This window comes from Dendropsophus ebraccatus, chromosome 5, assembly GCF_027789765.1.
Source record: "Dendropsophus ebraccatus isolate aDenEbr1 chromosome 5, aDenEbr1.pat, whole genome shotgun sequence".
Lineage (NCBI taxonomy): Eukaryota > Metazoa > Chordata > Amphibia > Anura > Hylidae > Dendropsophus > Dendropsophus ebraccatus.
This window is the reverse complement of record NC_091458.1, coordinates 56,287,593-56,313,627: the sequence shown is the minus strand read 5'-3', so window position 1 is coordinate 56,313,627 and position 26,035 is coordinate 56,287,593. Positions and strand designations below refer to the sequence as shown.

Here is a 26,035-nt window from a genome sequence, read left to right as displayed (position 1 = left end):
GATTCTTGGTATCTCCTCTCCTCCTCCTTTAATTCTCAGCCAACAGCCAAATCTCCTTCCGCCATGCTGTGTCTGGCCTAATTTTTGGGAGGCTCACTTGCTTTCTCACGCACTTTTAACAGTTCTCTGTGTCCTCTCTGCCATGCTCTGGCGTCATTACGTCTGTGGAGGAGCGGGAATGGTTGCCGGGGGCCCGCTGATCGCGTCCCCAGCAACCAGGCAGCTGTGTTATCATTTTTTTTTTTCTGTGTAGCCTCGGCCAGGGCCAAACCACCCCCGGTCGATCGGCATCAGGTGTACCCTTGATGGTGACTGACAGCTGGCCTAGCCAGCACCTAGGTTCGTGTTCACTATAAATCCCAGCCCCTGGCCTCACTCCAATTTTTTGGAAGGGTTACTTGCTTCCTCACTCACTTTTAATGGTTTTTTGTATGCTCACTGCCATGCTGTGTCTGGCCTAATTTTTGGGAGACTCACTTGCTACCTCAATCACTTTTAATTATTCTCTGTGTCCTCACCTCCATGCTCTGAAGTTACTATGTCTGTGGAGGAGCGGGACTGGTTTCCGGGGGCCCGCCGATCGTGTCCCTGGCAACCAGCCAGCTATGTTATCTTTTTTTTTTTGTGTGTGTGTGTGTGTGTGTGTGTAGCCGCGGCCAGGGCCTCACCACCCCCGATCAATCGGCATCAGGTGTACCCTTGATGGTGACTGACAGCTGGCCTAGCCAGTTAGCTGTCAGCACCTAGGTTTGTGTCCACTATAGTTACATACATAGTTACATACATAGTTAATACGGTTGAAAAAAGACACATGTCCATCAAGTTCAACCAAGGAGGGGATGGATACAGGGAAGGGGGAGGGGTGATAGGTTCTATACATATGCATCTATATTATTTTGGTCTAAGAACTTGTCTAGCCCTGTTTTGAAGCCCTCTACTGTTTTTGCTGTGACCAGATCCTGTGGTAGACTGTTCCACAGATTCACAGTTCTCATGGTAAAGAAGGCTTGTCGCCTCCGGAGATTGAACCTTTTTTTCTCTAGGCGGAGGCAGTGCCCTCTTGTCCTTTGAGGGGGTTTTACCTGGAACATCTTTTCCCCATATCTCTTGTAGGGGCCATTTATATATTTAAATAAGTTAATCATATCTCCCCTTAAACGTCTCTTCTCCAGACTAAACAAATGTAATTCTTTTAATCTCTCCTCATAACTAAGATGCTCCATTCCCCTTATTAGTTTAGTTGCCCGTCTTTGTACCCTCTCCAGCTCTAGAACATCCTTTTTATGAATCGGGTTCCAAAACTGGACGGCATACTCCAGATGAGGCCGCACCAAAGCTTTATAAAGCGGTAATATTATATCCCTGTCCCGAGAGTCCATGCCTGTTTTAATGCATGACAATATCCTGCTGGCCTTAGAAGCCACTGACTGACATTGTGTGCTGTTCTGTAGTCTATTATCTACAAGTACACCCAGATCCTTCTCCATCAGCGACTCTCCCAGAGTAACTCCCCCCAGGACATATGATGCATGCGGGTTATTAGTACCCAGGTGCATAACTTTACATTTATCCACATTGAACCTCATTTGCCAAGTGGACGCCCAAACACTCAGTGTGTCTAAGTCATCCTGTAACATCTGCACATCCTCCATAGACTGTACTGTACTACAAAGCTTGGTGTCATCTGCAAAGATAGAAACATTGCTGTTAATTCCATTCTCAATATCATTAATAAACAAGTTAAACAGAAGAGGGCCCAGTACTGACCCTTGGGGTACACCACTTATTACCGGGGACCATTCGGAGTAGGAATCATTGACCACCACTCTCTGGGTACGATTATTAAGCCAGTTTTCAATCCAGTTACACATTAAATTTTCCAAACCGATACACTTTAACTTACCCATCAGACGTCCATGAGGAACTGTGTCAAACGCTTTTGCAAAATCCAGGTACACTATATCCACAGCCGCGCCGCCATCCAGGCTTCTACTTACCTCTTCATAGAAACATATTAGGTTGGTTTGACAGCTTCTGTGCTTAGTAAAACCATGCTGGTTATCACTTATAATACTATTAGCCACTACATATTCCTGGATGTAGTCCCTCAAATAGTTTCCCCACAATGGACGTTAAGCTTACGGGTCTATAGTTACCTGGGGAAGTTCGAGAGCCCTTTTTGAAGATCGGCATTACATTTGCCTTACGCCAGTCCCTCGGCACAATACCAGTAAGCAAAGAATCACGGAATATTTCATACAAGGGTAGTGAAATTACAGAACTGAGTTCCCTAAGAACTCTGGGGTGCAATCCATCAGGCCCTGGAGCTTTGGTTACATTGAGTTTGTTTAATTTATCTTGGACCATATCTATAGTAAACCAGTTCAGTACATTACATGTGTTAGCAGCACTGGCCCCACCCACCTCAGTACTGGCCCCACCCACCACAGCTCCATCCTCTTTTGTATATACAGAACTGAAGAACCCATTAAGTAACTCAGCTTTCTCCTGATCCCCAGTTATTAATTCCCCGTCGCCATTATTTAGGGGTCCTACATGCTCTGACCTTGGTTTTTTTGCATTAATATATTTGAAGAATTTTTGGGGGTTTCTTTTGCTTTCTATAGCTACCTGCCTTTCATTGTGAATTTTTGCTGCTTTTATTACATTTTTACAGGTTTTGTTGACTTCTTTGTAATGTTTAAATGCTACAGCTGACCCCTCTGATTTATATTTTTTGAATGCTCCTTTTTTCTCATTTATAGCCCTTCTAACCTCGGTTGTAAGCCATGTGGGATTGGATTTTAACCGTTTATATTTGTTACCCATAGGAATATATTTGGCAGTACAGTTATTTAATGTGGATTTGAAGATTTCCCATTTATTAGCTGTATCCGTATGTGACAGCAGCCGCTCCCAGTCTATGCCCTGAAGTTCTGCCCTTAACCCAGGAAAATTGGCCCTTTTAAAATTAAGAGTTTTTGCCTTCCCAACATGTTTTTCTTTTCTACACTTTAAGCTAAAAGTCACTATATTGTGGTCACTATTACCCAGGTGTTCATGGACAGTGACATCCCCAACCAGCTCAGCGTTGTTAGAAATAACCAGATCCAACAAGGCATCACGTCTAGTTGGCTCCTCCACAAACTGGCCCAGAAAATTATCCTGCAGGAGGTTAAGAAATTCCCTCCCCTTTGTGGTTTTAGCTGAACCGTGACCCCAATCTATATCTGGGTAGTTGAGGTCCCCCATTATCACTACTGTTCCCTCCCGGGCAGCCCGCTCTATTTGTCTATTCAACTGGCCATCTACCTCCTCAGTAATGTTGGGGGGTCTATAGATTACACCAAGAATAATTTTTTCACTCTTTACCTCCTTCTGTAGTTCTACCCATAATGCTTCCACATCATCACAGTCATCTCCCACTATTGCATCTTTTACACTCACTTTAATATCATTTCTGACATACAGACATACTCCTCCTCCCCTTCTGCCCACCCGGTCCCTTCTGAACAACGTAAATCCCTGAATATTGACAGCCCAGTCATGTGAGGAGTCCAGCCATGTCTCAGTCACACCAACCACATCAATGGACTCCACCAGAACCAAGGCCTCTAGCTCCCCCATCTTGCTGGCTAGACTTCTGGCATTAGTAACCATACACTTTATATTACCATCGAGTTTAACCGCTTCATTATAAGAAATGGGATTTATTACTGTGCTGTGGCTACAATCATCCCCACTGTTCATCCGCAACATATGGATCTCCCTATGCACTCTTTTTATCCTCCCCCCACAGGACCTTTCTCCTCCCTCCTCATTGTTCTGTCCCCTCTCTAACCTATCTGCCACTACATTACATACTACATTGTCCTCCCTCACATCCCTAGTTTAAAAAACCCTCCACCCCTTCTAGGATTCTCTCCCCCAGCACAGCGGACCCCCTTCCATTAAGGTGCAAATTATCTGCGGAAAACAGATTGTACCCCAATGAATCCTAGCCCCTGGCCTCACTCCAATTTTTTGGGAGGCTCACTTGCTTCCTCACTCACTTTTAATGGTTCTCTGTGTGCTCACTGCCATGCTGTGTCTGGCCTAATTTTTTGATGGCTCACTGGCTACTGCTTCTACCTTGGTCACTCTGTCCTCACTGCCATGCTGTGTCAAGGCTAAATTTTGGGGTGGTTCATATGCTACCTCTGTTTAAATGGTTCCCTGTGTTCTCACCGCAATGCTGTGTCAGGCTAAATATTAGGGTGGTCAATATGCTACCTCTGTTTTAATGGTTCCCTGTGTTCTCACCGCCATGCTGTGTCAGGCTAATTTTTTGGGTGGTTCATATGCCTACCTCTGTTTTAACCAGGCTTTTGCCCAGAATTTGGCATAATGGTGCAATTTGGCAGCCTCAGAGGCATCCATACATGCTGCCCCTGCTTTTTCCTGTCCATTTCCGTAGTGTTTCCATCATTTTCTGAGGTTGACAGGTTTTCACACGACCTTCCCTCTACCGAACTTGGGTCCCCTGCAAAAATGTTTGAGTTTCCCGTTGACTTCAATGGGGTTCGTTACTCGAAACGAGCACTCGAGTATCGGGAGATATTCGTCTCAAGTAAAGAGCACCCGAGCATTTTAGTACTCGCTCATCACTAATAACTATTCCTTGTTCAAACAATTTTTTTGTAACATTACATCACCTTGTTTATTATGCCCCCCTGTCCCCGCCTGATTGATTTCGCTGAATTTCTCTTTTAAGTACTCTCAGAAATAACTTTATTTCGCAAGCTTTTTTGTTGCTCTTTTCTATCCATTGTTGGCAGATGCTATGTGTGTATGTGTATATATATATATATATATATATATATATATATATATATATATATAAAATATCCAGCAAGGCCACTGCTTTTTGAGTGCAGGGGGGGGGGGGGGTGGGGGTTGGGCTGTACTGAATCAGATTAATTTCTTATTAATGTCCCTTTTTTCTCTTTGCAGTACTGGAACTCTGATGGATCCAAAAAATAGTCTTGGTTCTAACTTGCGTGCACCTAAATCTCTGCCCTATGTCCTGCCATGGAAAATGAGTAAGCAACTGCGGTGGCTGCAGGCCAGTTAACTCGTATTGCTGTAACTTCATTTAGCGTTTAAATCTATGCAACTTTAAAGGATTATTTGAAAATTTGATGCATTAAGTGCACATCACAGGCTCCAATAGTGCCCAAACCATCACGTACAGGAGGACACCTGTCATTAAAAACTAACCTACAGGCACATTGACAAAAGCCCCTATTCCACGGGGCGATGCAGAGGCGCAAATGAGCACTGTCAGCGCTCGTTTGCTCCTCGTTACCCGCTCGCTGCCGCCACTATTCCTCCTGTCGGCAGAGATCGGTTGAGTGTGAGTTGCTGCCCAGGTGATCGCTAGATCTTGCGGGCAGCCTATAGAGAATAGTAGCGGTCTGTTGCCTCTTATTCCACTTAGCAACGGCAGCAGATCGCTGCTATCACAGTCGCTTGTTTTTCAACATGTTTGAAAAACAAGCGACGCAACGATCAGCTGACATGAACGATGTCGGCTGATTGTTGCCCTCTATTTCACGGGACAATTATCAGCCGATATTCATTCCGTGGAATAGGACCTTAAGATCGGAGAATGAGAGAACAAGATCTAAACAAAAGGAATAGAGACTCGCTTTGACTGTCACTGATGTAATTGCAAAAGCCAAATGGCAGTTGGATTCTAATGAAGGCAACTGTGAAGTATGAGAACTCTGATTTCTGCCATTTCTGTGTTTCCTTCTACGAATATATACATACACTGGTACCTTGGTTTAAGAGTAATTTGGTTTAAGAGCATTTTGGTTTAGGAGCTCACAGTTTTTCGAAATTGTTACTTGGTTTAAGAGCATTGCTTTGGTTTATGAGCTGGGTGGGAGAGGGGCATGGTCTGCATAGCCGGGTCTACAGCCCTGTACTCTGACCCAGTAAGTCTCCCTCACCTTCCAAATCATAGCAGATCCACTTCAGGCTGGGGCTCACATCAGGGGACAGGACTGGGGGGTAATCTCTTCATAGCTGTGTCCTGCTCATTCCTTCATAGTCCCTGCAGTCTCTGTCCGCCCTTGTGTTTCCCATCTTCTCCATTACTGTACAGTAACTTATAATATCACATATTCTGCTGTTTCTGAATGTTTGTTTCATTAGTTTCACATGTTATTCAGAATAATAAATCTTTATTTTTGGGGTGTGGAACCAATTGTCAGCATTTCTATGATTTCTTATGGGAAAATTTGCTTTGATTTAAGAGTGGATTTGGATTACAAGCACGGTCCCGGAACGAATTATGCTCATAATCCAAGAAACCACTGTATTTTGAAATATTTAGTGTGTGCTTTTTAGATAAATATTAAGATTTGTGGAAAACATCACTTCAAACTAATTTTTTTTTGTTGTTGCATTAAATGGTTTTTCCACTAGGTGGTAGTGTAGATATATTATATAGTAAATCATGTTACAAGTACTTTTTCTGTATGTCTGTATTGTTGTGTTGAATTTGACAGTTTGCTTTTGTTTAACCAATCTCTAGTCAGATATACAGAAACAAAATTTTGCCATGTCACACATTACAAGAGCTCTGCTTAACCTCTTAAGGACATATGACATACCCGTACGTCATATGTCCCCAGGAGGTGTTCAGAGCGGGGCTGCGCGGCGACCCCGCTCTGAACCGCCGCGATCCCGGGTGCCGCGTGTAGCCCAGCACCATGGCTATTAGCGGGCACGGTCTGATCGCCGTGCCCGCTAATCAGGTAATTGGAGGCAGCTGTCAAAGTTGACAGCTGCCTCCGATTACCGGATGCAGCACTTCCCTGGTGTCTAGTGGGGGAGATCGCTCCTTCGGGACGTTGTCCCAGAGGAGCGATCTCTGTACCTGCTGCCGGCCAGGTTCCGCTCCAAGATGGCGCCAACCCCGGCTCGGCACTCGTTTGTTTTCGGCTGCAGCAGCCGAAAGCAAACGAGTGCCGATCTCATTGATCTTTGCTGTATAACTATACAGCAAAGATCTCAATGAGAGATCAAGGTGTATATACTAGAAGTCCCCCAGAGGGGCTTCTAGTATATGTGTAAAAAAAAAAGTAAAAGTAGTGTTATTAGTAAAAAAAAGCCCCCTCCCCTAATAAAAGTCAGAATCACACCCCTTTTCCCAGGTTTTAAATAAAAATAAATAAATAAACAAATATGTTTGCTATTGCCGTGTGCGTAATCACCCGAACTATTAATTAATCACATTCCTGATCTCGCACGGTAAACGGCGTCAGCGCAAAAAAATCCCAAAGTGCAAAATTGTGTATTTTTGGTCGCATCAAATCCAGAAAACAATTAATAAGAAGCGATCAAAAAGTCGTATATGCGCAATCAAGGTACCGATAGAAAGAAAACATCATGGTGCAAAAAATGACACCTCACACAGCCCCATAGACCAAAGGATAAAAGCGTTATAGGCCTGGGAATGGAGCGATTTTAACCCCTTAGCGACCTATGACGTATCTCATACGTCATGGGGCCATGGGGGGTGTTCAGAGCGGGGTCCCGCCGGGACCCCGCTCTGAACGGCGCTGATCCCGGCTGACACGTGCAGCCGGGCAGTGCCCTATTAGCCGGCACGGGTCCCGCAGCAGGCCATAGCAATCTATGACCGATCTGATCGATCTTTGCTGTGTATATACACAGCATTGATCTCTATGAGAGATCATTGCTGTGTATATACAAGTCCCCCAGGGGGACTTCTAGTTAACCTCTTAAGGACATATGATGTACCGGTACGTCATATGTCCCCATTAGCACTTCAAAGCGGGGCCGCTTTGAAGCGCCGCGGTCCCAGGTGCCGCGTGTAGCCCGGGACCGCCGCTATTGCCCGCTAATTAGCTAATCGGAGGCAGCTGTCAAAGTTGACAGCTACCTCCGATTACCGGAGGCAACCTTTCCCTGGTGTCTAGTGGGGGAGATCGCTCCTCTGGGACGTTGCCCCGGAGGAGCGATCTCCGTTACTGATGCCGGCCGGGGACTCATCCAAGATGGCGCCGTCCCCGGCTTGGCACTCGTTTACTTCCGGCTGCAGCAGCCGGAAGTAAACGAGTGCCTATCTCATTGATCTCTGCTGCATATCTATGCTGCAGAGATTTCAATGAGAGATCAAAGTATATATACTAGAAGTCCCCCAGGGGGGCTTCTAGTATAAGTGTAAAAAAAATAAATAAAAATGTTGTTTATAGTAAAAAGCCCCCTCCCCCAATAAAAGTCTGAATCACCCCCCTTTTCCCAGGTTTTAAATAAAAGTAAACAAATAAATAAATAAACATGTTTGGTATCGCCGCGTGCGTAATCGCCCGAACTATTAATTAATCACATTCCCGATCTTGCACGGTAAACGACGTCAGCGCAAAAAAATTCCAAAGTGCAAAATTGCGCATTTTTGGTCACATCAAATCCAGAAAATTTTTTAATAAAAAGCGATCAAAAAGTCGTATATGCGCAATCAAGGTACCGATAGAAAGATCACATCATGGCGCAAAAAATTACACCTCACACAGCCCCATAGACCAAAGGATAAAAGTGCTATAAGCCTGGGAATGGAGCGATTTTAAGGAACGTATATTTGTTAACAATGGTTTGAATTTTTTATAGGCCATCAGATACAATATAAGTTATACATGTTATATATCGTTTTAATCGTAACGACTTGAGGAACATGCATAACAAGTCAGTTTTAACCCAGGGCGAATGGCGTAAAAACACAGTTCCCCCAAATAAAAGAAATGCGTTTTATTTTTCAATTTCACCACACTTTGAATTTTTTTCTGGTTTCGTAGTGTACCAAATGCAAAAATTCAGCCTGTCATTGCAAAGTACAATTAGTGACGCAAAAAATAAGGGCTCATATGGGTTTCTAGGTGGAAAAATGCAAGTGCTATGGCCTTTTAACACAAGGAGGAAAAACCGAAAACGCAAAAACGAAAATGGGCCCCGTCCTTAAGGGGTTAAAGGAAAAATAAAAGGAAAAATGTTTTTTTACTAATAAAAATCCCCTCCCCTATTAAAAGTCCAAATCACCCCCCTTTTCCCATTTTATAAATATAAATAAACATATTTAGTATCGCCGCGCATGTTATCGCCCAAACTATTAATTAATCACATTCCTGATCTCGCACAGTAAACGGCGTCAGCGCAAAAAAATTCCAAAGTGCAAAATTGCGCATTTTTGGTCGCATCAAATCCAGAAAAAATGTAATAAAAAGTGATCAAAAAGTCGTATTTGCGCAATCAAGGTACCGATAGAAAGTACATGTCATGGCGCAAAAAATGACACCTAACATAGCGCCATAGACCAAAGGATAAAAGCGCTATAACCATGGGAATGGAGCGATTTTAAGGAACATGTATTTGTTAACAATGGTTTGAATTTTTTACAGGCCATCAGATACAATAAAAGTTATACATGTTACATATCGATTTAATCATAACGACTTGAGGAACATGCATAACATATCAGTTTTACCATATGGTGAACGGCGTAAATGCAAAACTCCCCGAAATCAAAACAAATTCCTTTTTTTTTTTTCAATTTGACAGCGCAAATAATTTTTTCCCGGTTTCGCAGCATATGTTATGGAAAAATAATGCATGTCATTGCAAAGTACAATTGGTTTCGCAAAAAATAAGGGCTCATGTGGGTCTCTAGGTGAAAAAATGCAAGCGCTATGGCCTTTTAAACATAAAGTGGAAAAAGCAAAAGTGCAAAAACGAAAATTGGCTTTGACCTTAAGGGGTTAAGGAACGTATATTTGTTAACAATGGTTTGAATTTTTTTACAGGCCATCAGATACAAGAAAAGTTATACATTGTATACAACTTACAACGCAAAAATTGATGCTAGACAATACCTTCAAAAATCAATACTTACAACAATACTTATTGTTACACATATAGAAAATATATATTTAAAAGTAGGGAGATACGAAAAATACTACAGTAAATGCATCAGATGGCTCACAAGGCAGATGGGATAATGTATGTCCCATATACACACATAAGTAGATGATAAGTCACTTAATCCCAGGGGGGTAGAGGTAAATAAATCGTGCTAAGTAAAATACTCCAAAGTACTGTAATCAGTGAGATATAAATACAAATATATATATATATATATATATATATATATTTCTATTCGTCCTACGGCAGCACAGGAAAACAATTGGGGGTTAACATGAGTTTCATCCTACCAGGCAGAAGAAACAAATGATTAAAGCATGCACAGGTGACGTATATTACCCTGATTATCATGCTATAAGAGGTCCCCAGAAAGCACACCACACAGGTTTTTTGTTTCTTCTGCAAGGCAGAAGGCAGTTTTTGTATGTCCCTATTATTGTTTCTAATTACTGTTATATTTTTCCTTTTTTCTTTAGGTGCCATTTAGTGGGCTCTGTTCATGCCTGGCATGTTCAATTCCCCTATAATATGAACTTATATATACAGGAGTATATATGTTATGGAAGCTCTGGCCTCGGTTTGTCCAGACTATCTTATCACTGGGTAAAGCTCTGGCCTTCTTAGTCTAGCTGGCCATCTTTATAAGCTATCAGGTGGCTCTGTATACGGTGTCCGTATGTATGCCCTGTATTAGTTCCCTAAATGCCGGCTCCCTCATCAGGAATCGGAGTTGCTTACCCTCCGTTAGCTGATTCACTCACCGCAGCTGCAAGGAAGGAGTCGGAAGCCGGATACAGCGGGACGATCTGGCGTCTCCATGCGAGTGAGTTTGCGGCTTCCAGCATGTCCCGCCTGTCGGTGATTCTGCGGCCATCCCAGCCAGAGTACGCCGCGCGTCTGCTGTGAGTACTTCCTTGTTAGGCCGGTTCGTCTCTCATTGGCGGACTTGGGCGGCGCAGGTGCAGTCAGAGTGTGGATCCGGCGCATGCGCTGTGCCTTTCCTAATAATATTCAAGATGACGCGGGTGGCGCAGGCGCAGTCAAGGGCGATTCCGGGGCATGCGCACTGCACTGTCGATCCCGCACCTCATTTAAACTGTGAGTCACCTAGTAGGAGGTTGCAGCTCTCTGTCAGGCAGCACCTCCGGTGATCACAGAAGGTACAAGGAGGTCTTTTGGCTCCCATTTGTTACCTGGCCCTAGTAAAAATCTCACTATGATATTTTTCCTTTCTAGATGGCTGAAGGAAATAGGTCCAGAAAGCGCTCAAGAAAGGAGAGACATAGACTCTGCTCCAAATGTATGCAACCTCTACCAGATGATTGAGAGCGAGACACTTGCACCTATTGCTCTTCTCATAGGAGCACTGGATTTCAGGATGAGGCCAAAGAGTTCTTTGGCTGGTTTAAAGGCCAGCTATCATCTGCCTTTGCCGAGGTGACCTCACAATTACCATCCAGTAAGAAATCCAGAAAGGACTCTATTACTTTAGTCTCTTCTGAGGAGCCATCTTCTACCTCTCAAGGCTCAGATACGGAGTCAGATTACTATTCCAGCAAGACTTATGGGGCGGTCTCAGAGGATCTTTACCTCTTTAATAAAGATAAAGCCTCACAGTTCATTGACAGTGTTAAGGAGACAGTGGAAATGGAACCAGCCTCCTCGAGCCTACCCAAGAATGAGGCGCTGTTCTGTTTTCCTAAAACAGACAATACAGTTCTTCCCTCTCATTCTCTGCTAATGGACTTCATGCAGGCTGATTGGAAGAAACCTGATAAAAAGATGGATCCAGGCTCTCATTTTAGGGCGATGTATAGGCTGGAGCCCATGGTGTCAGAGGAGTGGGAAAATCCTCCCGTGGTGGATCAGCCAGTAGCCCGTCTTTCAAAAAGATCAGTATATCCTGCAGAAGAACCCTCTCTTCTTTCAGATGTGATGGACAGAAAGGCAGACTTCGCCTTAAAAAGAGTTTATGCTACAGCAGCTACGTTTTGTAAAGCCTCGATTGCCAGTAGCCAAAGCACTTCGCCTATGGTTAAGCCAGCTGACCAAGGATCTGTCTCAAGGGGTCCCTAGAGATATATTGCGCTCTCTTCCGGATATGAAGAAAGCAGCTGAATTTTTATCAGACTTCCCCATTGATTCTATTAGATTCAACTCCAAAATCATGGCCACCTCTACAATAGCAAGAAGGGCTCTATGGCTTAAACAGTGGGGAGGAGATGTTCCAGCAAAAAGTCATTTTTGCTCTCTCCCCTTCCAACCTGCTAGTCTCTTTGGTCCTCAACTGCAGAAGATTCTACAGTCTCTAAGCTCTTCTAAAGGAGTTGCCTTCCCACGTCCTCTTAAAAGGAAGGGCTTGCAGCAGTTTCGGAGACAGCAGAGGAAGTCTCCCCAGTATAAGAGGTATAACCAGCAAGGAAGACAGTCAAAGTACGGTAACAGACGCAATTATCAGCCATCTTCACAAAAGAAGAAGCCCTTTCAAAACAAAGAGAAAGATCAATGACGCCAGAAGAGATGTCCCTGTAGGAGCAAGGCTGCTTCATTTTGCTTCTGCATGGATGACAACAACTTCAGATGTGTGGGTCAGATCAGTAGTCTCAAGAGGCTACTCCATAGACTTTGCCAATCTTCCCCCAAATCACTACTGCACAAATCCAGGAAAGCCTCTACTTCTACAACTAGTAGAGGAATTTGTTCAAAAAGGAGCCCTGGAGAAAGTGCCTTCCCATCAGCAGCGATCGGGAGTCTATTCATAGATTTTCGCAGTACCCAAGAAGGAGGGAACCTGGCGGTTAGTGATAGACCTGTCATTTCTAAACAAGTATATACTTCCGAAACACTTCCGGATGGAAACGATCAGGTCTGTAACAGCTTTTTTACAGGAAGATGATTGGGCCGCAACCTTGGATCTCAAGGATGTGTATTTGCATATTCCCATACTGAAGGCCCATTGCAGATTTCTCAGAGTGGCAATATGGCAAGGAAAGACGGTTCGACATTTCCAGTTTACTTGTCTCCCGTTCGGGATATCCTCAGGCCCGAGAGTCTTCAGCAAAGTAGTGGTCATCCTAGCAGCGCACTTGAGACTCCAAGGAGTCTTCGTCGTCCCGTACTTGGACGATTGGCTCATCAAAGCCCAATCAGAGGAGCTTCTCCGCCAACATATCAACTTGGCAATAGCAGTGCTTCAACAGCATGGCTTTATTCTCAATCTAGAGAAGTCCAACTTACAGCCCTCAAGGAGATTCAAGTTTCTGGGATTCCGCCTAGACTCAGTAGCCATGAACATTTTTCTTTCCACCGAGAGGGAGAACAAGCTCTTCAACAGCATCACAGATCTTCTCTGCGCATAATGTCCTTCAATTTGAGTGGGAATGAGAGTTCTGGGTCTGATCACCTCATCTCTAGAGGCAGTCTGCTGGTCCAGAGCCCACATGAGACTCCTTCAGCAGGACCTGCGCTCTCAGTGGGATCGTCACCAGTCTTCTCTGGACAATCCTTTCTCTCTCTCCAGCAACACGGGAAGACCTAAGGTGGTGGTTGAGGGCAGACAAGATTTCATGCGGGAAGAATCTGTCCAAGGCTCCCCAACTAATACTTACCACAGATGCCTCCAAGCGGGGATGGGGAGCTCATGTTGCGGATGTTTGGGTGCAGGGGACTTGGTCCATAGAGGAGGCTCGGTGCTCGTCCAACCTGAGAGAGCTGAGGGCGATCCACAGGGCTCTAATTCAGTTATCCCACATAGTCTCCAATCACAGTGTCCTAATACAGTCGGACAACCTTGCCGCTGTTTACTACGTGAACAAGCAAGGAGGAACAAGATCTCCCCTGTTGATGAAGGAGTGGCAAGCCCTGATGTCTTGGGCAGAAGATCACCTCTTAGAGATCCGTGCAGTTCACATCAAGGGGTCCACCAATGTCACGGCAGACTGGCTAAGCCGTCATCAGATTCAGCCAGCAGAGTGGAGTCTACATCCGGAGTCATTTGCCTGGATAGTGAAGAATTTCGGCCTTCCAGAGATGGATGTGATGGCAACTGCGAACAGCAGCAAATTACCAACTTTTGCCTCGCTCAACAGGAGGGATTCCCCGGATGTTCTGGACGGCCTCTCCTTCAGCTGGTCCAGACGCTTCCTATACATCTTCCCACCTCTCCCACTGATAACCATAGTTTTGAGGAAGATCCAGGAGGATCAGGCTCATGCGATTGTGGTTCTCCCATTTTGGCCCAGAAGGGCGTGGTTTCAACGCGCGTGGGATACAAAGAGATTCCGCTGCGCAGAGATCTTCTGAGTCAGAACGGTCTTCTCCATCCGTCTCTAGAAACCTTGAGACTCACCGCCTGGGAGATGATAGGCAGACCTTGAGAGACGAAGGTTTGGCTGAAGATGTAGTAGACATTCTTATGTCTTTCAGAAGACCTTCCACAATTAAGGTCTACGACAGAATTGCGCGCATTTTCAATACCTGGTGTTCTCAGAATAATGTAACCTCGCCGACAGTTCCAGTGGTGCTGAAGTTCTTACAAGAAGGGTTTAAGAAGAACTTAAAGTATAATACTTTAAAGGTTTATTTTTCAGCTATCAATTATCTTTTCCAAGGTCGGTTTTCCAACCAAGTCCTAATTAAAAGATTCTTCAGGGCAGTGAAGAACCTACGGCCTACGGTGAACAAGCCCATCGCTTCATGGGATCTTTCTATGGTTCTAGACGGGTTGACCCTACATCCATTTGAACCCATGGAGGAATCAGACATCAAGCTTCTCTCGTGGAAGGCTCTATTCCTTGTTGCGATCTCGACAGCGAAGAGAATTGGAGAAATACAAGCCTTCTCTTGCAAGCCGCCATATCTCAGAGTTAGCCAGGACTTTCTGATACTACGTACATCACAGGGATTTATCCCTAAAGTACCGTCACCAGCCAATATCTCTCAGGAAGTCTTCCTGCCAGCATTATGTGAGAATCCTCAGGGAATGGAAGAAGTGAGATTACACTGTTTGGATGTGAAGAGAATTATCTTGTTCTATCTTCAGCAAACTCAACCTTTCCGCCTCTCTGATTCATTGTTTATACAATATCAAGGTCCAAACAAGGGTAAAGCAGCGTCCAAGGCCTCCTTGGCTAGATGGGTGAAAGATGTTATATCCTTCTGTTATTCCAACCAAGGTTTGCAACCTCCGGAAGGGATCAAGGCGCATTCCACCCGATCCACGGCCACCTCTTGGGCTCATCTGGCTCAAATCTCGTTGGATGATATCTGCCGGGCAGCCTCATGGTCAACTCCCAACACCTTCATCAAACACTATAAGTTAGATGTGATCACCAACAAGGAGGCGTCCTTTGGCAAAAGAGTGCTGGAAGTAGCTGCTTCTTCATAAACCCTCCCTTTTCTTTGATTGCTGTTCAATCCCAATTGTTTTCCTGTGCTGCCGTAGGACGAATAGAAAGTTTAAATTTACTCACCGAAATTTCTTCTTTCTATGAGTCCGTAGGCAGCACAGCATCCCGCCCTATTAAACGATTTTTTGTTATTGCTGCATAATAAACTTGTGTGGTGTGCTTTCTGGGGACCTCTTATAGCATGATAATCAGGGTAATATATGTCACCTGTGCATGCTTTAATCATTTGTTTCTTCTGCCCGGTAGGATGAAACTCATGTTAACCCCCAATTGTTTTCCTGTGCTGCCTACGGACTCATAGAAAGAAGAAATTTTGGTGAGTAAATTTAAACTATATATATATATATATATATATATATATATATATATATATATATGCTGCAAGTGCAGCTACAGAAATATGCAGGGTACAAGATGTAATCGGAAAAATAAATATACTGAGAAATATAACAGGGAGTATACTTAGACCTCAGGGTACAGAGTTTTTTCTGCCTGGTAAGACCACTCACCCAACGCTGCGTTTCGCTACACAAGCTTTATCAAGGGTCTTGTTATACAATGTTATACATTGTTTTAATCGTAACGACTTGAGGAACATATATAACAAGTCAGTTTTACCCCAGGACGAATGGCATAAAAACACATTCCTCCCAAATAAAAGAAATGCGTTTTTTTTTTTTTTTTTTCAATTTCACCACACTTTGAATTTTTTTCTGGTTTTGCAGTGTACTTTATGCAAAAATTCAGCCTGTCATTGCAAAGTACAATTAGTGACGCAAAAAATAAAGGCTCATGTGGGTTTCTAGGTGGAAAAATGCAAGTGCTATGGCCTTTTAAACACAAGGGGAAAAAAGCGAAAACGAGTTCTCAGGAAACTGGATTTTCTTGCTAATACATTGCTTTATTAGAGTTGTACTACTTTGTTATATAATTTTATTAAAATGTATAGTTTTTTTTAATGTACATATTCACTTCCGTTAGCTGGCAACAGTAAGGAGCGACACGGTATTGTGACATTGTGTCAGGAACTGCAGAGCTAAGAAGGCCAGCAGTTCCCAATCCCCTTTCTCTGATAACATAGCCTTGTAATTCCCTACACAAATGTTGGTGGCAGCAGAGGGGGCTGTGTCACCTTTTACTGCTGCCAGTCAACTAAAGTATATATGTAAATTAACTGTACTTTTACTTTAATAACATTATATAACAGTAATTTAGCTCTTCTAAAGCAATCTATTAGAAAAAAACAAATGTCCATGGAGTACCCCTTTTGGTGGGGGCCCAGCGGTCGGGCTCCGTCTGATCCACTAGATCAGGGGTAGGGAACCTTGGCTCTCCAGCAATTGCAAAACTACAACTCCCATCATGCATGGACAGCCAAAGCTAAAACTTTTATATAGGCTGCCCAACAATTGCAAGAAATATTATAAATTTGTGTCAGCCATATCTTGCCCTGTAAGCCTACCATTTCTTCAGTGCTGATGCTATGGTGGTGGTGTATTTGGCATCTCATCGCTCCTGGAAAATAAACAGAGCAGCAAGGACCCCTTGAGTTTTGGTGATACAGTGGGTAGAGTGTTTAAAAGGTGTACTCCATTATCTTCTGCCATCCCATAGAGTTTGAGTGGAGACGCAGTGCACATTTTTGGCTGACACTTCATTCAAAAAGGGACGACAGGACCCCTGTCCGCATGATCCCTTGGTCGGATAATACACTTACTTGCTTTGTAATGGCACACCACATTGTATCATAAAATGTACTGCAAACCGCTGCAGCCGCAGCTTTCACTCCGATTCTGACTCCTTCATAAATGACCAATTAGACACCAGGGGAGTTTTTTATCAAACCAGCGCAAAGACGACCTGGCTCAGCAGCTTCTTCCTAATGTCCTACATGATCCTGGCAAAGATCCTGGTAAAAAAGGCAAAGATATAAAGCAGATTATAACAATGCCAGATGCAACTGATATAGAAGTCGGAGACCCAGATTTATCAGCTCTCTGTTAGCGTCCTCACTCCTGGATCATCATGGCCCCACAGGAACTACCTGCTCAGCCAGTCAGTGACCGCAGCGATGCCCCGCCTCACTTATCGATTGTCTGAGCAGGCATTTCTGAGTGGGGCCATGATGACATCATAGTGTCGAGATCCCGGCTGAGGACCATGAGCTGTAAAGTGGCTTTGCACGGGTACAGGGTGGGGTAATGAGGACAACTTATTATGATAGCCCCCCCCCCCGTGCCCCCTGGATTTTTCCCTGTTGCCCAGAATCTCCTTTAATTTCTGCCCCTTTCTCTCTCTAACACAAACACAGCCTGTTGTAGCCGTAGCACTCTGAAGAAAGAGACACAATCTTCTCACAGAAAGAAAACACCACATTGAGGACAGAGTTTATTTATTACTGCTACACAACTTATGGCTTCTCTATATTTCACAGGATATCTTCATAGTACACTGCTGCTCGTATACATGCATCCAGGAGGAGAACAGCACAGCTCTCTCCCCCTGTTTCTCATAAATAAGGTCCTTAGATTGATAGAACATAAAATACATTGAGTAATGAATTCAGTAACAAAAGTTTTTTTTTAAGCTGGAGTTGGTACATTTATTCTGACTTCACAGCCTTGCTACGAATACATGCAAAACACCAGGCATTGTGCTTCAGGACCCACCTGTTTTGGACGCCCCACTCACAGATGAGAGATGCCAGGCATGGATCTAATGGCATTTCCAGAACAACTAGGTCCAGACTCTCCCTTTCCCTACCACTGTGGAAGATCAAGTTGAAAGGAATACCAGTCACATGTGATATGCCAATGCCATGCCAGCCTCATTCTTAACATTGTCCCATCTAGCAGTCAATGATCTCTCACGAAAAGGGGCATTACCCAAAAGTAGCATCTAAGAGCCTATTTTATAGGGTAGCAGGGGAAACCCTGTTACATCCGCTTGTGATGTGTCCCAGTGTCTAATCAGATCGTAACTCAAACCATTTACATGTTTACCTATGGCCTACAGCAGTGGGTTAGCCAATGAATATTCCTAGCCAAACTGTGTCATACATATTTGTATTAATACATGGTGATTGCTGTCACGTCCTTAAGAAAATGTATGTTTTCTATATTGATCATGTACTGTCCTTTTCTGAGTTCTCATAGGCTTGATTTAAATGAGTATAAATAATAGGAGCTGTTTAAGTAACAGTCCAGTATTTGGTTTTCTATTAAACTAATATTGCATAATCTTTTTTCCCCCCAGATAACAAGGCTTGATTTAGTGTTGTGTAAGTATTTTTATTTGTGGGGGGTGGGGTGGGGGGGATTACTTTATATGGGAACTTTTTCTGAGAACAGGATCTGAAATTGTCATCTAAGTAAAGTGTGCCAATATGCTAGCCATTCTTTTGCATGCAGGTATGAGACCAAAGAGATGACACCTTTTACAATGGTGCCATCATTTGCATAGACGGTGAACATTTTCAGGCTTTCAGTGGTTATCCCTCCAACCACACTGTATTATGTTTACAAAACCTTTCTTTTGTAGCCAAAATTTTTGAAAAGCATCTCACATGTCCAAGTTATATTGTATAGCTGCAAGATGCATTTCGACCTCAACAAATTTTGTTCACAGCATATATTGAAAATACGTTATGAACAAGGTCTTTGAAAATAAAATATGTCTTGCATTTATACACATGTAATCTTGGACATGTGAAATATAGTATGCTCTTTAAAGATTTTATTGCTACTAAGGAAACGTTCCCTTAGTTCATACATGTTCCATGTGCCGCTGACCAGTGGCAGTCTATAGCTTGTATAATTGACTAAATGGTGTAAGTTGCTTATGTTTTTTACTTATCTTCTATACACAGAATATGGTGCAAGTATGTGATATCTAGTAGTCAGACTGCTGGGACCATAAGCTTAAAACAGGGTGGGCCCTGAGCTTTTTGTCGGATATGGTCACTGTAATTCTGTTTGTGGTCTGTGGGGACTGTCTGAGCACTCAGGACCAATATAAATCTGTTGCTTTTTGCATAGTGATATAAAATACACATGTTCTTTAATGGTGCGTTCACACCTACAGGATCTGCAGCAGATTTTCTGCAGCAGATTTCATTTAAATAACTGAACACAGCATCAAATCTGCTGCAGATCCTGTAGGTGTGAACGCACCCTCAATGTGTTACCATTTTGCAGTCATGATATGCCTGTCCTAGGGTACACAGATTGCTCAAAACATGGATGAATCTGCTACAGAGAAGCACCTGAGAGGATTTTAGCAAGCCTTTTCATCTGTTGGTGCTGCAATCTGGTTACTTAACTGTATCTTAATAAAATCAGTGGTGCACAACCTGCAGCAATACGGCGGCTGCAGAACTACAATTGTAGTTTTGAAAAAGTTTAAGGGCCATAGATTGTGTCTTACTGCTGAAATGAGCGTACACAGTTGCCTGAGGAGTTTGCGTGTTTGTGTTGGAAAACTATAGCCATCACATGTGTATGGTCTGTTGCAGCTAGTACAGACTACTACGGTATTTGCAGACTTAACAGAAGATCTAATTGTTTGCAGTTCAATATGGGCAGTAAGAAGCAGTGCTTAATTTTTATGCGTCTTTTTTTTTTTTTTTTTTTTTTTTTTTTTCAGATTCATGGACCTATGAGAAGGTTGATCTTGCACTTCAAGTTAGGATTCAAGTTTTCTGACAAATCTGTTGCAGTTTGTGTTTAGAGGTTTTTTTTTATGTCTACATCGAATGGATGGAGCAAAGCAATACCTACGCTGACAAGCTGCAGAAGCAATTAGTCATTTGTACTTCAGATAAATACTTTCACTATTTGAATGCTGTCAGTTGTATGCAGGAATATTGTGATTTCATTTAGAACTTATTCTAGAACATGATGCATGGTGTTAAGGTAATGTTACACATTAGGCTTTATAGAAAGTTAGTTTGCTTGGATACCATGACCTAAACATTTCTGTTGGACATGTTTGTATACCAGTGTGGAGTAACACTTTAGGCCGGGACCAGTTGCAGGCTGTATGTCTATGTATGTGATTTGGTGGTGTCCCTAGAGAGCCAGCTGTTTTGCTTCTGAGGAGAGATAACTGGTATACAGTGATGTTCACTGCATGCTCACACTCAGTGATAACATTTTTGAGACTCTTTGCCGATAGATGTTGCTGATTTATGGGGTCACACATTCAACATTTAATCCAACCCATGAAGTGTTAAAATGAATATCTTGTTTTAAGTAATTGTGAAAATAATAATTAAAAGTTATTTTTTTCTGTTGTGCAATGTAGTGATGCTGCATAGTCAAGGACATATCTTTATTGTAGTTGTGTAATCTGTTATTGAAGCAAATAACAGATATTTTTTTTGGTGTATGTTCTCATCAGCCTAAAGGGCAAATGATCACAATAGCTTATGGGTCATGGAGCACAATAGTGATGCAAATGCATACTAAATATTGTGAGAATTTCTATGTTCAGCAAAACTCTGCAGGAGTACAGGAAACGGTATATGGAGGCAGAGGAAGGAATACAGTTGTACTTCCTGTTCTGTACATATAGCCAAAAATGCAAGAGTACCTTGTTAATTCTCCGGAGACTTGATTCTAGTAGTGGTGTCCTCCCGAAGGCCAAAGGTTGTGACCGATGCAGGCCATGAACTAGAAATGGCAAGAATTGATTTTTGGTTTTGGATAAAAGGTCTTCTTCCTCTGTTTAATAACTTGGTGTGATGTGGGTTTTTTTTTTGTATTCTGCTTTGTGTTTTTCAGAAAGAAAGAACTGTATAGGAAAGCCCCCAACGTGAGGAGATGGTTATATGACACACGTCATAAGGAAATGATTTGCAGCAGGTCCATTTTCAGCTTACTTTCCTAATGGTTGAAAGTAAATAAGCAAAAAAGTCAGGCCCCTTTAAATAAGTGCATCTAGGAGACGCTCTAATGCTTCATCAAGTGCATATGTTTGCTTCGTGGCCTTACTCAGAAAGGAGGTATTTACTTAAACTGGCCTTTCTTGAGGAGCATACACTTCTCAAAGTTAAATTTTAAAGTTGCCCGTGTGGCAACCTTAGATTTCTACTTTGGAGCTAGTGTAGATTTCAGCCACAATTTACTCCTGTTAGCATGCATAAATTGTATTAAATTTCGTGCATGTGGGAGGTCATGCCCCTTTCTTTGTGCTAAGCGCCACCCACTTTATTCTAAACCCTGCCTACTTGGTGAGCATGGCGTAAAGTAGTAAGAAATGTGAAATTATTTGTGCTAAACCACCTTACACAAAAATGTGCAATTTTTGAAGTCGGGCGTAGTAGTTAATTAAATTCCCCCCGTACTGTGGATGTAATGTTAAAGCCTTTCTTACATTGTTGTTCTACTCAATGGAGGAAAAGTGTAAAACATTTTAATGTTTCAGATTGCTCTAAATCTACAGAGAGACCCATTCTTTAAACTGGGCTGCAAAGAGGGTAATAAAAGTTTAGTTGTTGTGGGTTTTTTTTGTTTTGTTTTGTTTTTTTTTTTAAATAAAGAAGCACTTTTATTTTATATTGAAGACCTGGCTGCAGGCTTGCCTGTATACTTACCTAGGATAATCACTTTCCCACTGTGTTAGTCTGGAGCTCCAACACCAGATCCTCTTCACATCTCTTCTGACTGACTTGATTCTCAGAAATCACTGTCTTCGAAGCGTCTCTATAAGTGTGCTCTTCATAGAGATGCATAGAACACACTGACTTCCAAAGTCTCTTCATTCAAGACAGCCAGTGGGGGTCAGCAGGATTTGAACGATGTTGTAGCCCCGACATAATGCTGCTCTGCGGACGAGCGGTTAACCTGGTTGACTATACGAGTGAGAAAAGAAAAAACACCGGAGTGTCTCTTTAAAAAAAATAAAACACCGGAGTGGTTCTTTAAAGGGAATCTGTCAGCTACAATTCAGGTTCCAACTACTGATGCTGTTAGGACAAGCTGACACATGGTACCTTTCATATATCAGTCTCATTCCAGAAGGTACAAAGAGTCAGAGTCTTTCCCAAGCTCCTCTAGTGCAGCAAGCTGTAACACCTCCTCCTCTCCTCCCATACCTGATCCTGCTTGGGACTCAGCTTCTAGATGTCAATTAAGCAGGGAGGTGAGAGAGAAGACATTCCAGCTGTTGGGAGCTTGGAAAAGCCTCTGCCTGAAAATAAAAGCATTTTTTCTACATCCTGGAAGCACAGCTGGATATATGAAAGGTTTCATGGGTCTCCTTGACCTAACAGCTATCTAACAGTGTCATCAGTTTGGAACCTGAATTACAGCTCACAGATTTACTTTAAAGGGTTTTAGAAAATGAAAATCAAATCTTGTCTAAATGCTTTGTTTACTTCTAGTGCTTTCACTTTCTTTTTCCTGCTTAAGTAAAATAAGGACCTGTAGGTAAGGGCATGTGTTGGCATCTTGGCATGGATCTTTACAACACAGATCTGTAATACAACCATGTACATAACTCATTGGTTTTAAACTGCTGTATAATGGCTGAAGCAGGGGCTGAATAATGCTCTTTCTCCTTCCATCCCCAGGTCCAAATAATAATCAAGTCTGTAGGAGAAAGATTTAGCACTACAGGTGCAGACACTAGTGTAACTGGTCACTGGCTACTCTTTAGTTTGTAGGTTGGTTTAAAAAGTTAATCTCATTGTAAGTGGCTGCATTTGTCAAATATCTGTATACAAATAAAAGCATTTTGACATCTTCGCTTTGGTAATCTTCTTATTTGTTTTGTTTTAATATTTACCAAACTTTAACAAAACTCTTTTAGGTTATTTCATCGGAATCTTGGACCTCTCAAGTCAACTTTTTCTTCAATAATCTGAGCTTAGACTATATTCACACTATGTAAGTTTCATATTAATCACGGCCGATTTGCAACAACGGCCGTGATTAATATGAAACTTACATTGTGGTGCCGTCTATGGAATCACGGCTGGAGTGTATACACATATTATTCATTCCGGCCAGGATCTCTAGCAGCCTGACAAACTGACATGACAGATTTCTGCGGCCGCAGAGAACCTGTCAGTTCACACAATGGAGCATGCGGCCGGAGCAGTGGGGAATTTGGATGCGGGTGCGCCCGCATCCGAATTCAGCAGAAGTGGAGATCATCTGGCAAGTACCGGCCGGGATGATCTTCAGTAACACCGGCCGTTCTGTGACCCGGCCGGATCACAGGATGGCAGGTGTTATACATTGTGTGAACATGGCCTGATACTGTATGATTTGTTTTGTTAGGGAATCCTATGAAGTGCAATTCCAAACAGGAGCCGGTCCCATCAGTGAAAGTGAGCTTATCTATTGCTCTCTTAGGCCCCGTTCATTCTTCAGCGCGTACAGAGCAGAAACGCGCGCCTCCCATAGACTCCCATTATGAGCGGGAGGCTAACGGCATTCCGCGGCGGACAATTCCGTTGCGGAATTCCTCTACTTTTGCTCAGTGGGAACTGGGCCTTAACCTCTAGAATGTGTCTTGGATTATGGACTAAGTAGTCCTCATGTACACAATTTTGGTGCACAAATCTGTATTGTCTCTAGAAAAAAAAAAGCTCTTTTTCTATGCCTAAGGGTACTGATGCATAGGAGGCATTGTGCTGACAGACTGGGACCTTGCACATCACTGTTGTAATTGGTGTTAGGGCTCCATGGCAGCTTATATGGATGCAGCAAACACCTTCCTTTACCATTATCCTGACTGTCAAAGCTTCGTCAGTCATCAAAGCTATGATATAATGTGTAAGGTAACAGAATTGTGATTTTTAGCTGTCCTAGATGACGATCACAGATTGTCATCTGGATAAACACCCGAGAAGATGCTGCAGGGGGTATTGATGAGTCATTGACCCAAGAAAGTGAATTAAGGGTTTCCCCCAAAATATCTATATTGTCATGTGCCTAAATTTACTGCTGGCACAGGGATATTTTTTTAAAAGCTCTACTGTAAAGTAATATATGGCCTAGGACCACATTTCATTTCATGTCCACACATGGACCCCTCTTATGCAAGGGCCATGTGTACATTTTTGGGCTTTGTACCTAGTATGGAACCTGTGTAGGGGCATACTAAAGTATAGTTGTATTTATGCTGCACAGCCATGGCAAGGATGCAGTTTAACATTATACACTAAAATGATAATGCAAGATGCCCACCTTACAGTATGATGATCCCCATTTTGATAGAGAACAAAAGTGCAGTAGATTAGAAAGTTGCTAAACATTTTTTAATTATTATTATTATGCACAGGTTACACTTTATTTATACAAAATGATATACATTTAAAGGACAACTCCGGCCAAAACTATTTTTTAATATGTTATTACTTACGGAAAGTTAGACAAATTTCTAATGTACATTAATTATGGAAAATGCACATATTGGGCTATTTCCCTTAATTTAGTAGATCAGGGAGACTTCAGATTCTCTAAAAAGAGATGACGTTACGAACCGGGGGTGTAATTACAATTGATCGCCAGCAGGGGCGCACTATATATAGAAGTCAATGAGTACCATTGACTTCTATATATAGTGCGCCCCTGCTGGACACTCCATTGAAATTACAATGGATGTGTATGTATGTATGCTCCCCAAAGTATTCCATAAATGTAATCAATCAGTAAATAACAGTAAGCACGCCGCCACCGAACGCCCGCCGAACTGCCGCTCTGGACTACACTCAACTACTACTCTCATCAGAGAGAGTAGTAGCTGGGTTCTATTGCCGCTGATGGGCGCAGGGGGAGCCGCTCATCACTGTGCAGCTCTCATCCCCCTCCGGCCAAACTTTACTCTATGTGATCGCTGAATCCCCGCCCGGCCGCCGCTCTCTGATCACGCATGCCGGCCGGGGACACCAGGAAGCACCGGGAGCCGGCATACGTGATCGGAGAGCGGCGCCTGCGGGGATTTAGCGATCACATAAAGTTTGGCCGGAGGAGGAGGGGGATGAGAGCTGCACAGTGATGAGCGGCTCCCCCTGCGCCCATCAGCAGCAGCATTAGCGGCGATAGAACCCAGCTACTACTCTCTCTGATGAGAGTAGTAGTTGAGTGTAGTCCAGAGTGGCGGTTCGGTGGCGGCAGCGGCGTGCTTACTGTTATGTACTGATTGATTACATTTATGGAATACTTTGGGGAGCAAGGACTCTTGCTCCCCAAAGTATTCCATAAATGTATTCAATCAAAAACACTATTACACGTACATACACATCCATTGTAATTTCAATGGAGTGTCCAGCAGGGGCGCACTATATATAGAAGTCAATGGTACTCATTGACTTCTATATATATAGTGCTCCCCTGCAGGCGATCCATTTTAATTACACCCCCGGTTCGTGACGTCATCTCTTTTTAGAGAATCTGAAGTCTCCCTGATCTACTAAATTAAGGGAAATAGCCCTATATGTGCATTTCCCATAATTAATGTACATTAGAAATTTGTGTAACTTTCCGTAAGTAATAACATAAAAAAATAGTTTTGGCCGGACTTTTCCTTTAACCTGGCTAGATGTTCAGGATAATTTTATTGCAGATTATTATAACAAAAATTCAAGTTTAGGTTCCCATACACTTTCAATAAGTGTCGGCTGAATGATC

The 26,035-nt window shown here is 42.9% G+C and overlaps 1 protein-coding gene across 1 annotated transcript in view; it reads left to right on the top strand.

Annotated features, from left to right (window-relative positions):
- The window catches only part of LOC138792616 (gametocyte-specific factor 1-like), a 55,348-nt gene extending 32,205 nt beyond the window's left edge, over positions 1–23,143 (top strand). The window contains exons 8-10 of the mRNA XM_069970247.1: positions 4,993–5,081; positions 18,651–18,675; positions 20,040–23,143. Coding sequence (XP_069826348.1) covers positions 4,993–5,081; positions 18,651–18,664 — 103 coding nt within the window. The 3' untranslated portion in view covers positions 18,665–18,675; positions 20,040–23,143. The remainder of the gene's footprint in view (positions 1–4,992; positions 5,082–18,650; positions 18,676–20,039) is intronic.
- The last annotated feature ends 2,892 nt before the right edge of the window (positions 23,144–26,035 follow it).